This window comes from Telmatherina bonti (assembly GCF_933228915.1).
Source record: "Telmatherina bonti genome assembly, chromosome: 17".
Classification (NCBI taxonomy): domain Eukaryota; kingdom Metazoa; phylum Chordata; class Actinopteri; order Atheriniformes; family Telmatherinidae; genus Telmatherina; species Telmatherina bonti.
This window is the reverse complement of record NC_136615.1, coordinates 27,450,563-27,464,108: the sequence shown is the minus strand read 5'-3', so window position 1 is coordinate 27,464,108 and position 13,546 is coordinate 27,450,563. Positions and strand designations below refer to the sequence as shown.

Here is a 13,546-nt window from a genome sequence, read left to right as displayed (position 1 = left end):
TTCTATTAGAGTTTACTCTTTTTAAGATCTGTTTGTGTTCAATATGATTATAAATGAAGGTTTTACCATGCAGTGATGCAAAGTATTTCAAAAACTGAATGCATCAAATATTTCACATCTGGCTCTTTAGGGTTAAGTTATATCTACTAAACATTGATTCATTCATTTTATTAACCTCTTGGTCCAATTAAGGCTCGTGGGAAGTTGGAGCCTATCCCAGCAATCCTTGGGCAAGAGGTAGGGTACACCCTGGACAGGTCACCAGTCCATCACACAGAGACAAACAACCATTAACACCCACACTCACCCCCAGGGACCATTTAGAGTAACCAATTAACCTAACATGCATGTCTTTGGATGGTGGGAGGAAGCTGAGTACCTTGAAACACAGGGAGAACATGCAAACTCCACACAGTTAAATCCTCCCCCAGCCGTGGCTCAAACTAGCAACCTTTGCTGTGAGGCCACAGCGCTAACCACCGAAATAAACATGCTCTTTTAACACCATTCTTCCATTTCATAACCTTGATTTGCCTTTTGTTTTTCTACTGATCATCCTAACATGACTGGATTACTCAGCATCCCGCACATCTTTGTCTTTTGGATTTTCCACACACTGCATCAGACATCATTAATAGCTTAGTAGAAGAAAGAGAAAGAGCTTTCACAATTTGTCTCAACCTCCCTTCAGACGAGGACGCCGCGCATCTATGCGCTTGTTATCATCCTGTGTCTTTCCATGTTTCCATGCCTCCCTCCTTTTTCTCTGCATCTGTCTTATCCGCCGCTGTTCTCTATGATCTCGGTCTGCATGAGCACTGGCAGCACAGACAGGGCTGTATGTCCGAGAGCAGACACCATGCATTATTCATGTGACTTCTTCTCCCTATTGACCCGAGTCCAAACAGTTGGCAGTCAACAATACTCACACAGAAAGGCCCCAGGAAGAGGATGTTAAACTATAAGAAAAAATAAGCTGATGTAAGATTCATCAAGTCACTCCTGTGTAAACAAAGCAACTTTCACACACCATCACTATCCACTATCTCAGAGAGACACTTAAAGTGTGTTAAAACATCTGAAGCAGATACAAGCATGTAAGGAAAACAGAGTCCAAGATATTTTTTTTTTTTATTTCGAACTAAAAATAGGACTTTTCAAAGAACAAATATTGGTTACAACAAACAAATAAAATAAGCTTCTTAAGTTCGAAAAATGGTTTTGGAAGACGTTGGGCACTTATCTAGTCCAAAACCTCCTTATCAATGACACCGTAAAATTTTCACAGCATGAAAAAAATACTAATACACATTAGATTCCATTAGAATGAAACTTAAACAGTATACAGTCGTAATACACACAATAAATCATAGACTTCAACATAGATTGCTTTCAAAGAATAACCTTATTTGCCTCATAACTTTAAATTATCTTCTCTTTTATCATTTGTTTAAATTTTCCTATCGATTGACATGATTTTATTTCTTTACTGCAGCTGTTCCAGAGCTTGTAGAAACACAATGGAGTTTGTGTTATATGATTAAAAAAATGTCAAGAAATCAGTGAATTGAGAAGCGCTCGGCGTCTGATGTTCATACTGATGAAGATCAGAAAAAATGAGTTGGAACCTTGAGGCATTTTATTTCTTCCCTTCGAAGATTTCTCCGATTGGCAAAGTTTCCAGGGAAACAGCAACACAACCTGTTCAGATTCCCGTGTTCCCCCGCCGCCTCCTGGTTTTTACTTCACACACGCGTTCCACGAATAACTTCGCCCAACCTCAGTGTAGCTGGCTCACAACCCAATCCTTCTTTTTATGGAGGATCTTACATGACACGACTGTTATTTTCTTAAAGCAACGTGAGTCTTTCCTGGAATGACTCCAGATTATTTGCTACCTTCCATAACCTTTAGTGTGAGGGAGCAGAATCCACTAAAACCGTCGGAGCAATTAGTGTGTGAAGAACCTCGCGTGCAGTCGGTTGTTAGGAAAAACAGTATCATCTGTCAGTGAAAGAGTCTATTTTTGATGGAAGAACCAGCCATTTTAAAACCATCACATTGAAGAAGAGGTGCTCAACAGATCATCTGCTTCAGCCATCTGCTCAGTATGGCAGGGGGGCTGCAAGGTTTATACTGAGATCATCTCTGATGACGTCATTGCTAGATGCTGCTGTCATGCTGACTTGTGTGTCCGGCACTTGCTTTTTTCTCCTTTTTTTTTTTGTTTTTGTTTTTGTTTTTAATCTCCCAACTGAGTCAGAGAGACAGCAGAACTGTCTGCCTTTGGCTCAGTAATCCTGCGAAAGCAGTCAATAGTCACTGTTTATCATGCTGCAAATCTGCTGCTGCGTACACACACCGACACACAGCTGCCTCGAAAGCACATCAACAACTTTCTGGACTGCGGTAATATGAAGCAAGACATTCTTCCACACTATAAGCAGGAACTAAGCAATTAGACTCACTTGCAAGGAGAATCTCACAGCGATCTGAGTTTAATGGATAAATGGAAACAGTTTAACCCTTAAAACTCCAAGCCTGCAGTTTTTTAAAAATGTTTTCTTCTGCAGCATCTGTATGCTGTGTGTTATAAATGTAGAGATGCAACAAAGGCCAGCCAAACCAAAGAATAATTAGTAACAGTACTTTGTAGAAATAACCCACAAAGCCACAGTGATCAAGTTTTTTGGTTTGTTTTCTTGTTTTTTTTGTTTGTTTTTTTTCTGTTCTTGTGTTCATTCTCTTAAGTCTTGGTTGTCTCAAGAAAAAATATTAACACAGATACTAAAATACATCATAAACATGTTTACAAATTTTCTTGCAAGCATTTCTGGTATTCATAGTTATATACGCAGCCATATACCTTCTATCCTCACAAAACCAACTGCAGCTTGAGTCATTTCGGCACCACCGTCCGATTCTTCCCTTTATTTGAGCCAAAAAGGATCACAATATTTGTTCTTTTCTTACAGATGTAAAACTTTCTTGTCACCTATTTAACTTCTGATTGGATGTTATCATCAGTTTAGGCGATTTGACAGTTTGACAGGATTCATGGATCATACATTGTAGACTAATAGTCTCTGAGTAAGTGCTTCATTTTAAAGCTGGATCATAATGCTGGATGAATTTAAACTAAAGCTGCATGGATCGATCCAAAGTATTGATACCAACGCTGGTATCAGCATCGTTTGATACCAGTGTTGAGATCAATACTTTTCTTGTCAAGGGCCTTCAGGGCAAGAAGCCAAAGAATGTGAACGAAAGCCAATTAACAGTAAATTAAGCTTTTGTTTTTTTTAATTTGCACTGGGTTTTTTTTTTTCCATCAAATTGTGTGTGATAAGAGGAAATAATTCATTTATCATTTTGTTACATTGTTTATTTTTGTTATTTTATATTCTTTACAAACAAATAAAGCTGAAATTTAAGTTTTTAAATTCTGCCATCCAGTTTTTCTAATAAAAAAATGTTTTATTATTCTCATAATCATGACCAATAGTTAAAGGCTAAATTATTACAAGGACATTGGGTAACATTTATGACAATTTTTGTTTACTTTCCAAAATTAATTCCTGCATTTATATACATTATCATTGGTGTAGAATAAGAAAGTGATATATTATTCAGTTTTAGTATTTGTTGCTGAAATAATAGTGATATAATTTGTTATTACTGTCAAATTCTGACAAAATCCAAATATAATTTTGGGATTTAAAAAAACAAAACAAAACTGTGGCCTACAGACAGTGGGCTACCTGTACAGCGAATCAGAACACTGATGCATTTAAAAAAGAAAAAAAAAGGTCTGCAGTCTGTGTGTGTGTGTGTGTGTGTGTGTGTGTGTGTGTGTGTGTGTGTGTGTGTGTGTGTGTGTGATTCATTTGAGTGGAAGCATAAACAAGGCTTCTTTACTCCGTTCTCTCAGGCAGCTCCTTTTCTCATCGTTGACTCAGTGTTTAATAAAAGATGCTCTCAACTCCCGTGTTTCTGTTTTTCATTGGTCACTGCTCATATCAGTGTTGAGGCATCTTTTTTTTTTCCCAAATGGGAAAAGCAGAAGAAAAAAAGGGTGCTGATGTAACTGATGGTCAATGTGTTGTTGCATTTATGACGTTGCATTAAAACTAGTGGCAGGGACATTTTTCAGCTTCTCATCTTGTTTGCAGAAAACACAGAAGGTGTTGCTTCAGTTTAATGGCTGTGGGAATTATTTAGTCCTGATGATGTGGTCATGAGTTAATGCTTAGTTGTATGAATGATTGGAATTATTTATAATACCAAGACTCCTCTCTAGAATATGTGACCATTGTTCCAACTGGCTCACACTGCTTGTTTAAGTGGCTGCAAGATGAAAAACCTGGTGATTTTATGTATAGGGTTTCCGTCTCTCTCAAAACACTTGTCAGTAGGATTATTTATTCCTAACTTTTTGTAGCCTCTGATTTTATTTGGGAAAGTTTGTGTAAATGTCTGTAAATGTATTAAACATGTGCTTGTCTCTGTGTAAATATATGGCTAAATGTATCGAAATTAAGTGGTTTAATCTAAGATCATTGTAATATTGTTTATATTTTTTTCTTTTTTTTTTTTATCTTGTTTCTAAATTAAACAAGAAATAAAAGAATCTTTCAAAAACATGTAATTTAGGGAACATTTTGATCTGATCTGATTTTTGATCGGATCCGAGTCCGTTTGCTCGGAAAGTCCGCTTCGTTTGGGGAAATGTGAATAAATTCTGATTTGGAACAAAGAAGCGGACTCAGTCCACCTACAAACGCAGGTCTCGGACCGTTTCAAGTGGATCAAATACAGAAAACAGGCAAAAAAAGTCCCTACCTACATTTGACGTAGCATTGCATTGTGGGTAAATACATAGCGCATGTGTAAACAGTCCCCTGCCTTGACTGTTGTTCATACTGCGGCCATTGCAGTGCATTTCTGCACTATACTGGCATAAGACAACATAAAAAATTAAAAACAGCGATAGTTTTCTTCTTCATGCCGGTCTTGTCATCTCTTTTGCTAAATACTAGTGCAGTGCCACCTTTGGTGGGAATGGGGATATGTTATTGTAAAGGTTTGACCAAAGTGCAGCGTAAACGTATTCTCAGTCCCCAGTCAGACCGAGTCTAGTGGACTGTCCTGATGTGAATGCACCTTTACAATGTAACTGAAACCCCTTTAAAGCATTGAGTGATAAATTTCAGCCTCTTTGAATTCCTGAGGTCAAGACTCCAGACGGACTTTAGCACATCATCCCTGCTGAAGGCTAAAATATCAATTCCAGTTTCTAAGGGATAATAAGAATTTTACTGATTTTTTTTTTGTAGTCACTAAACTGAATATTTGCATCAGTATCAGGTCATTATCTTTATTTTTCTTATGAGACATCCTTCTTCGCTTTCTTAGTGCCAAAGTTTCAATCCTGTTTTTTTGTCTGTTCTAGCAGGGACACACATATTTGAAGTTTATCTAATTAAATTTCAGCAAACTGTTCAAGCTGAGAGTTATATGAAACACTTTTATCCTCTAAAACTTTTAAAGAAAAAATTGGGGTGAAAAGTTTTTTGTTGTTTTTTTAATCTTTTTTTTAGCCCTTTAACTATATGTTAAAATAAAAAGAAACATATTGTTTGGTACCATGTGATATGTCAAAGCTATTGCAGAGTATTATTGGAATAATAATTGGGGGGTGGTCAAGCATCAGCTCATGTACAAGGCAGTTTTAAGCCACATCTTTTGTTTTTACCATAAAATGATGACAAATGACTCTGAAACTGTATGATGTTATGCACATAGTATTAAATGGTTAGTTGTTAGTGTGTGGAGAAATTAATGCTCTAAAACAACTTTTTTCCTTCTTTTTTAACTAAAACTTACTGAACTTTCTTGATATAGAGGTCATTTTAATATCATCACCTTGGTTTTTTGGTTTGTTTGTTTTTTTCTAAAACAAAAGACAGTTTTGTCTCTGTTTTTTTTTTTTATCTGGGTTAGTTTTTGGCGTTTTACAAAATCTTAAAAAATGTTTAGTCATTATTTTAGGAGGGTGACAGAAAGTTTATCACAAACATTCTTATTATTACATAACAATACCATTCAGCACTGAAAATCAAGCATTTTTTTGCAGTTAGAATTTTAGTAGCTCCCCAACACTGAAGAAAACCTTGACAAAAAAAAGACATAATAGAAAGTTTTGTTGTCTTCACCAGCTGTTAAAGTCCAATGATGACAGCATCAGGCAAACATCACCACATATAACAATAAATCATTATTCAACAAAAACTAGACTCAAATAACTGGAAGAAAGCCTTTCCTGTGTGGTTGTTTTTTTCACCTAAAGACATGAGATTTTCAGATGAAAGTCCAAACAATTTATTCAGGAATCTTCCTTCAATGGCTGTTCAAACAAGGACATCACAGCAGGAGGCTTTCTGTCTAGTGAGGGCTGGAGGCAAGATGTGATGCAGAAATAGTTTCCTTTACAGCATGTTGAGAATATAGATGAGTTTCCTTATTTTGCTGTGTTTACTGTATGTAGTTGTAGGAAACAAATGGAAAGCAGCATGCAGGCCAGCAGAAACTGGTTTTACTGGGCCTGAGTGGGAAATCTGGGAATCTGAAAATGTTACTGACATTTTTTTTGTCTGAGACACAAAAGGTTTAAAATGATCCCAGAACATATCGGTGCATGCATGAAAGCAGGTGATGACATAATCAGACTCTTGTTGTGGTGGAATTTTTGGCCCAGATGTTGCTTCAGTTGCTTGTTGAGGTTTACAAGCACACATCTACACAAATTCCCTCCCCGGTCACAACAAGGCATTTTAGTTAGGTGGTGATTTCTTTCTTCTTCAGACATTTTGGTTTAGTTTTTTGAAAGCATTTGGGATCATTTTGCACCTTATTTCAGCCAAACTTTAGCTCTGCGAACAATTGCCTCACATTTGACTACAAAATACCCTTTATAAAGACAAATTCATGGTTTATTCAATGACAAAAAGGTCAATTTACAGGCAGCAAAAACTGCTTTCTCTAAGATCATTGCTGATGTCTTTCCTTCTTGGCATTGTGTCAGTACATAAATAACCCACTGGTACCAGACTTCCCATGGATATGTTTCACTTCTGGAAGAATTCCTCAAATAATTCCTCATCAGTAAATTTACTATTTCATCCATTAGATTATTATTTACCCAAACATTTACCCAAAGGATTTCACAGTTTCAAAATGCATTCACTTTTATCAAACATTTGATTTCTGGAAGCAATTGTGGAAATCAGATGTTCCCGGAGCTGTTTCACAATGCCTGAAAGGAAGTTTTGTTTTGTTTTTTTTCACTTGGTTTGGAAAAGAGACTCCATACAAGAACAGACTGGACCAGTTTAAGGAAATTTGGACTCTCTTTTATAACTTTCTGGAGAATAATAAAATCTGTTGATGGCTGGTGGGATGACATAAATTAAGTGAATTATTTATTTAATTTCTTCTTTTTTTTCCCCCTCCCAGTATATTTAATGTGCCTTGTTTATACCATGTGCTTGTTTTGTCTTTTGTCTTGACATTTTTGTCAATATAAGAAAATCTTAATAAAAGAAAAGTGATAAAACATTACTGTAACAGTAAAGGATTTCTGGCAGAGATGAAAACAGAAAACGTGAAGAAGAAACGCTGATACAGAAATGACAAAACTGTCATCGGTGTGGAACTCTACAAGATAAACCAGGAAAAAAAACAATGTGGTGTATTTACTGTAAAACTGAATTAGGGTTCCACAACAGTACGTCCTAAGATGTTGCAACATCTAAACAGGAAGCATCAACTGCGCCGCAGGTCCGTCACAACTTTGCAAAACCATACAACCCAAATCAGTGGTTTCAAGTGCAGATAAATGTGTGTAAATACTACACACACAATACTTTTCTTGTTTTGTTTCTTTATTTAACAGCAGTAAACTTTAGCAAGTGTAAATCATCCTTTCTCATGAATAAATTAATGTATCACCAGTGTAATGAACTCAAACATTGATGATTTGGGTCTTGCCCGTTTTATCTTTTTCTGTAAACCGAAGTCACACTTTGTACGGGGGGGGGGGGGGGGGGGGGGGCTTCACCCCACCCACCAGAGCAAGCAGCAATGTCCACAGACTGCATTTAAACATGCTCATCACAGATATGTGCCCACTCTCTGTAGTGGAAGATGCAGGATTCCATACGATCATCTCCACTTTCAATTCAATAAATCCGCTTCCACCCAGAACCTTCTTCACCAAACTGGTGGAGATAAAGTATGAGAAAATCAAAGATGAGTTAAAAACCACCCTGAAACAGACTGACAGCATTGCTCTCACAACCGATATAAATAGACACGTGATGCCACAGAGGCATATCTGGGGGTGACACACCACTTTGCTGGGGAAGATTGGAAAATGGAGTCTCGCAGTCTGACAGCCATGCCTGTAGAAGAGACACACAGCTGGAAGTACTTGTGGGGTGGATTAAAGATGTGATTGCAGAGTTTGACATTCCAACACGGAGAGTCAAATCTGTTATTCATGACAACGGTGCAATAGTGGTAAGCTGCAATGATTCTGGCAGTGAAGCATGGCTGGGCATCAGTTCAGGGTTCAGGGCATATGAAAGCAGAAATGGATGAAGCTTGATTTATAATTCCACAAAATCAGGATAAATGTTAATAAACCTGAAGAGATCTTTAAATTCACTTCAGTTCACTTTAAGATAGAAGCCCATCCTTCTCGATTTCTTCTTCTTCTTGGGACCACCCTATAAATTCCCAATATCTCTCCTCTTTTGTAGAGCTTTCCTGTCAGAGAGGTGGGTGGCATTATCATTTAATCATTTTCTTATCCAAACCTATCCTTATGCTTTACATACTCTTTGTGCAAATGTTTATTCTTATTATAAAAACAACAGGTATCTGTAAGTAATGACAAGACAATCGTGGCATGTCGATGGTTGTGGAGAGATATTTCGGGGTCGTCACTCTTAGCATAAATTCTGTTCTTTCTCATTCGTATAGGAATTGGGGTGGGCATGTTCGCATTGTGATTTATTTTCTTTTGTTTCCTTCCGATATGTAAAGATAAACAAGGGAAATGCCTGTATATTGTTATCATATTTGCCCCTTTTGCACAATTTTCCTGTTAGAGAGGAATTGGCATGGGCACGTTCGAATTGTGATTTATTTTTTTTATTTTGTTTCCTTCAGCCTTCGAGAAGGAAATTAAATGGAGGCTTCATCCAAAGATCACACTGTATCGCTGCCATTTGTTTACCAGCACAATGTTGAAGCCGACCCGTTACACACACACTGAATGTCTTCTTCAAAGTGCTATAAATATAGAACAAACTATCTCTAAGTGTGTAGCTGCTGCAAGATTATTTGTTGAACGCTCAAAAATAAAAATAAAAAAGAGACGTCTTGTACCAAGCTAAAGAGTAAGAAGCAGAAAACAGGCAGGCTTCACACATGCAGACATAGCAAAGATGGCCAGAAACTGCTGTTTTATCTGAGGAAGAAAATACTACCTTGATCTCAAGTGTGAGCGGTGGAATATAGTTCAGGAGCTGAACCCGCCTCTTGAGCCGCTTGAGTGTGCAAAAGTATTTCTAAGTGTGCAAGAATATGTCATCCTCTCTACACTTTCACAGCTTGTAAAAAGCCTCAAAAAATCCATCCAGACTGCAGCTTTTCCAACTGCACCAGTCCAGTCATATCAAACTGATGCCATTGAGAAATTCACAAGAAGATGGAAAGAACTATTATCTTTCACCCTGATTCGCCAACAGTGGTCGGCGGTTCTGCTGCTTATTGGATCCCAGGTTTAGGTAACTGAAATCTCTTCCTCCTGATGGCTTACTGGTGCAGAACAGTGCAGATCATGGCACCAACCATCACAAAGAAAACAAGGCAAAAATAATGCAAATGAAAATGAGGCCTCCGACACAACACAACACATGCAAATCAGAATGAGGAGTGCTGTGTCATTTATTGAATATATACTGGAGTCAGAGTCCAGAAACAATGATGAAGAAGAAGAAGGGCAGCAGTTAAACAGAGCTGTTCAGAAGGAGGTCTTTATGTGGAGAGTATGTTCTGTCTGGGAGGGAGTCATAGTGCAAAGCTCATGCAGCACGTTTCCCACACCACTAAAGATGGCAAAGGCTTTCTTGTGTATCTAAGCAACCTCTACATCATCAGCGCTGTTTTTTTCTGTTGCAGGAAGCATTGCGAAATGAGTCAACGCCAACCAAAGTGATGGTGAAGAATATACAGAAATAAAATATTTTCTTTAAAGTTTTGATGTTTTGTTTTGTTTTTTACATTTTAGTATTTTACATTTTTGTCCAAATGTCATACTGAGGCAGGTGTTTGCTTCTTTTCTATGCATTCAGTCATTCTGGATCTGACTAAATCATTATGTCCACTCTTTTGTTAAACCTGGTTGAGATAACGAGGAAGAAAAAAACAGGCAGCAGTTTTTTTTGGGGGGGTGGGGATGTTGTTTGTTTGTTTGTTTTTTTACCAAATTACCAAACTACATTTTTGAAAGTATTTCTTGGATATATTCTCACTGATTCTTGTTAACTCTCTGCATGGTTTTACTTGCTTCGGGGAGTTGCATGGTTGATATAACATGTTCAGTGGAGTGCAAAGATTTGTGGTGTGCATGATCATTTATGGGCCAGTCTCAGCCATACGCCAGGACTGTTTTTTGTCAAAGTCCACACCTGGTGGCGTTCTTATGCACTTTTATACATATATATGGATTATAACCAAATCATAGAACTATCATGGGAGGAAATGCCCCTGCATGGGATGTAGGACCGACAGATCACTGAAGTGGCTGAAATGAACAACTCCTACCAATGGCTACAGAGGGCAGGACTGAAGGACAGCACAGAGGCGCTAATCATGGCAGCATAGAAGCAAGCCTTGAGTACCAGCCTCAGATCTACCATACCAGGCTGAAAGAGGACTCCAGGTGCAGATTGTGCAAAATAAAACGTAAAACAAGCCAGCAATTCAGAGCTGGGTGCAAGAGACTGGCAAGCAAAGCATACATGGAACGCCACAAACAAGTAGCTGGCAAACACTTTCCAAGGTGGTGGAGAATGAAAGGGCTAAGATCCTGTGGGACTTCCAGATTCAAGCTGAAAAAATGGTGGTGGGGACCAACCAACCAGACATAGTGATGATGGATAAGCAGCAGATAGTGGTTGATATAGCAACCCCCAATGATATTATTTCATTAATATCAGGAAAAAAGAACACGAGAAACCGGAGAAATACTAAGAGCTCAAGGAAGAGCTGGAGAAGGCCTGGAACAACAACAGTGGTACTTGCAGTCATCGGAGCACTGGGGGCCGTGTACCCTATGCTGGAGAACTGGCTCCAACAAATACCTGGAGAAATATCAGATATCTCCGTCTAGAAGAGCACAGCCCTAGGAACAGCTAAGACACTGTGTATGACCCTCAAGTGTCCAGGACTCTGACCATGGACCGTATATGAAAGATGGAGGTTAAAAGTGAAGCCTATGCGGAAGTGCATAAAACTGCAGTTCCAACCTCATCCACTAGGGACTGGCAGCAAAACAGAGCAAACCCACGTAGACTCCCATTTTAAAAAGACCAACTTCCCAGCAGAAATAAACATGTTTACAGCCTGGTTCAAAAATCCATTTTCAGTTTAATAGGTCAGGTTTACCTTCATGACAACTGTGGGGGGAGTAAATTTTTTTCTAACTTGCTCGTTTAAAAGTAATTTGATCTCAAAGTTCGGCATATTTGGGGTGTGTCCTTTTGATTGACAGGTACCAGATCTCACCTTTCAAGTAAGAAGAACATAAAACAACCGTGGTTTTTAACCGGTTAACAACATGACTTAGCTTTAGCCTGCTTACCTGCATTAGCTGGTTAGCTCCTGTTATCTCCGGGTTAGCTTGGTTAGCTCTTAGCTACAGAAAGCTCAGCGTTCGCTCGATGTCAATCATGCACCATGACGCTCACAGGCCCCCTCTCAGCTCCACCTCTTTGCCCATATTTGTATTTTCTGGGTGAGACGACACGCATGCCTCTGCCAAGATGGCGACGGTAGGAACCGCCCACCGAGCTTCAATTCAGCTCTTCAGAAACCTACGGGTGATGTCACAGAGGCTATGTCCATCTCTTTATATACAGTCTATGACTCTGACAGAGGACATGAGCTTTGATGAACAGTCACCCACTCTCCCAACAGCAGATGGGAGGGTGGGTAGTGGAAGAGTTTCTATACATAACAGGGTAATTAAAGAAAAAAACGTATGGAGGCATGTTTAATGTTTGAACCATATAAATAGATGGATGAACCTCCGGGACATCGCCTGCCGTTTTTCTGAAGAGCTGAAGTGAAGCTCATTGGTTGGTTCCTACGATCGCCATCTTGGCAGCATCTCTCCTGGTGAAGACAAAAATTTAGCAAAGAGGTAGAGAGGGGGGCTGTAAGTGTGAGGGTGGATAATTGACATCTAGCAAATTTCAACCTGCCTGTAGCTAAGAGCTATCTGAGCTAACCCGGAGATAACAAGAACTAACCACTTAATGCAGGTAATCGAACTAAAGGTAAGTCACAGTGTTAACTGGCTAAAAACTAAGGTTGTTCTACATTCCTTCATCTTGAAGAGGGACATTGGGTACCTGTCAATCAAAAGGACACACCCTTAAATATACTAAATGTCGAGATGAAATTACTTCTAAACGGAAGAGTTAGAAAAATATTCACTCCCCCCACAGTTTGCACGAAGGTAAACATGACCTATTAAACCCAAAATGTTTTTTTTTGTACAAGGCTGTAAACATTTTCCTTTCTGCTTTGAAGTTGGCCTTTTAAACATGGGAGTCAATGGGGATTTGTTATGTTTTGGAGCCCCTATTGGTTGAGGGGGGGACTGCAATTTTTGGCAATTCTGCAAAGGCTTTTCTTTTAACTGCTGGAAGTTGTCGCTTGGTTTGAAGGTAGCAGGTTCCACAGCTTTAGTGCTTGATCCCCTTTAAGTTTCAGTCTCTGAATGACCAGGAGCTGCTTGTCAGCAGACCTTAAAAGTTGTGAAGGATTGTCGAGCCAAAGCATGTCAGAAAGATAGGGTGGTGCCTGTCCATTTATCCTAAAATGTAGTCTAAATCCAACGTGTGGCCGATGAAGCAAAGCCAGAACAGGTGAGTTGTGCTTTGACTTGCAGTTGCCCGTCAGCAACCAAGCTGCTGCATTTTGGACCATTTGCAAGCGAGAAACTTTGCCGACCGCAACATACAAAGCATTACAGGCGCCCAAACATTCTTGTTGTAAAAGCACAGAGGGACCTTTAAAAATCCTTCTCTAATGAAACCAGCTTCATTTTCACCAGCTCCTTCAGCTGAAAGAAACAGGACTGAACCACATGATTAATGTCTTTGTCTGTTTCAGCTCAGATTCTACCTTCACGTTCAGACTCATAACACTGAGCTTCCCAAAAGGTAACAAAGAATCCAGACATGAAGGA

The 13,546-nt window shown here is 38.8% G+C and overlaps 1 protein-coding gene across 1 annotated transcript in view; it reads right to left on the bottom strand.

Moving 5' to 3' along the window:
- Nucleotides 1-676: 676 nt before the first annotated feature.
- Nucleotides 677-13,546, bottom strand: part of LOC306768145 (putative flavin-containing monoamine oxidase A) — a gene marked incomplete at its 3' end in the record, with an annotated part of 100,409 nt that continues 87,539 nt past the window's right edge. Inside the window, exon 13 of the mRNA XM_079256377.1 lies at nucleotides 677-818. Within this exon, the coding sequence (XP_079112503.1) occupies nucleotides 677-818 (142 nt within the window). The remainder of the gene's footprint in view (nucleotides 819-13,546) is intronic.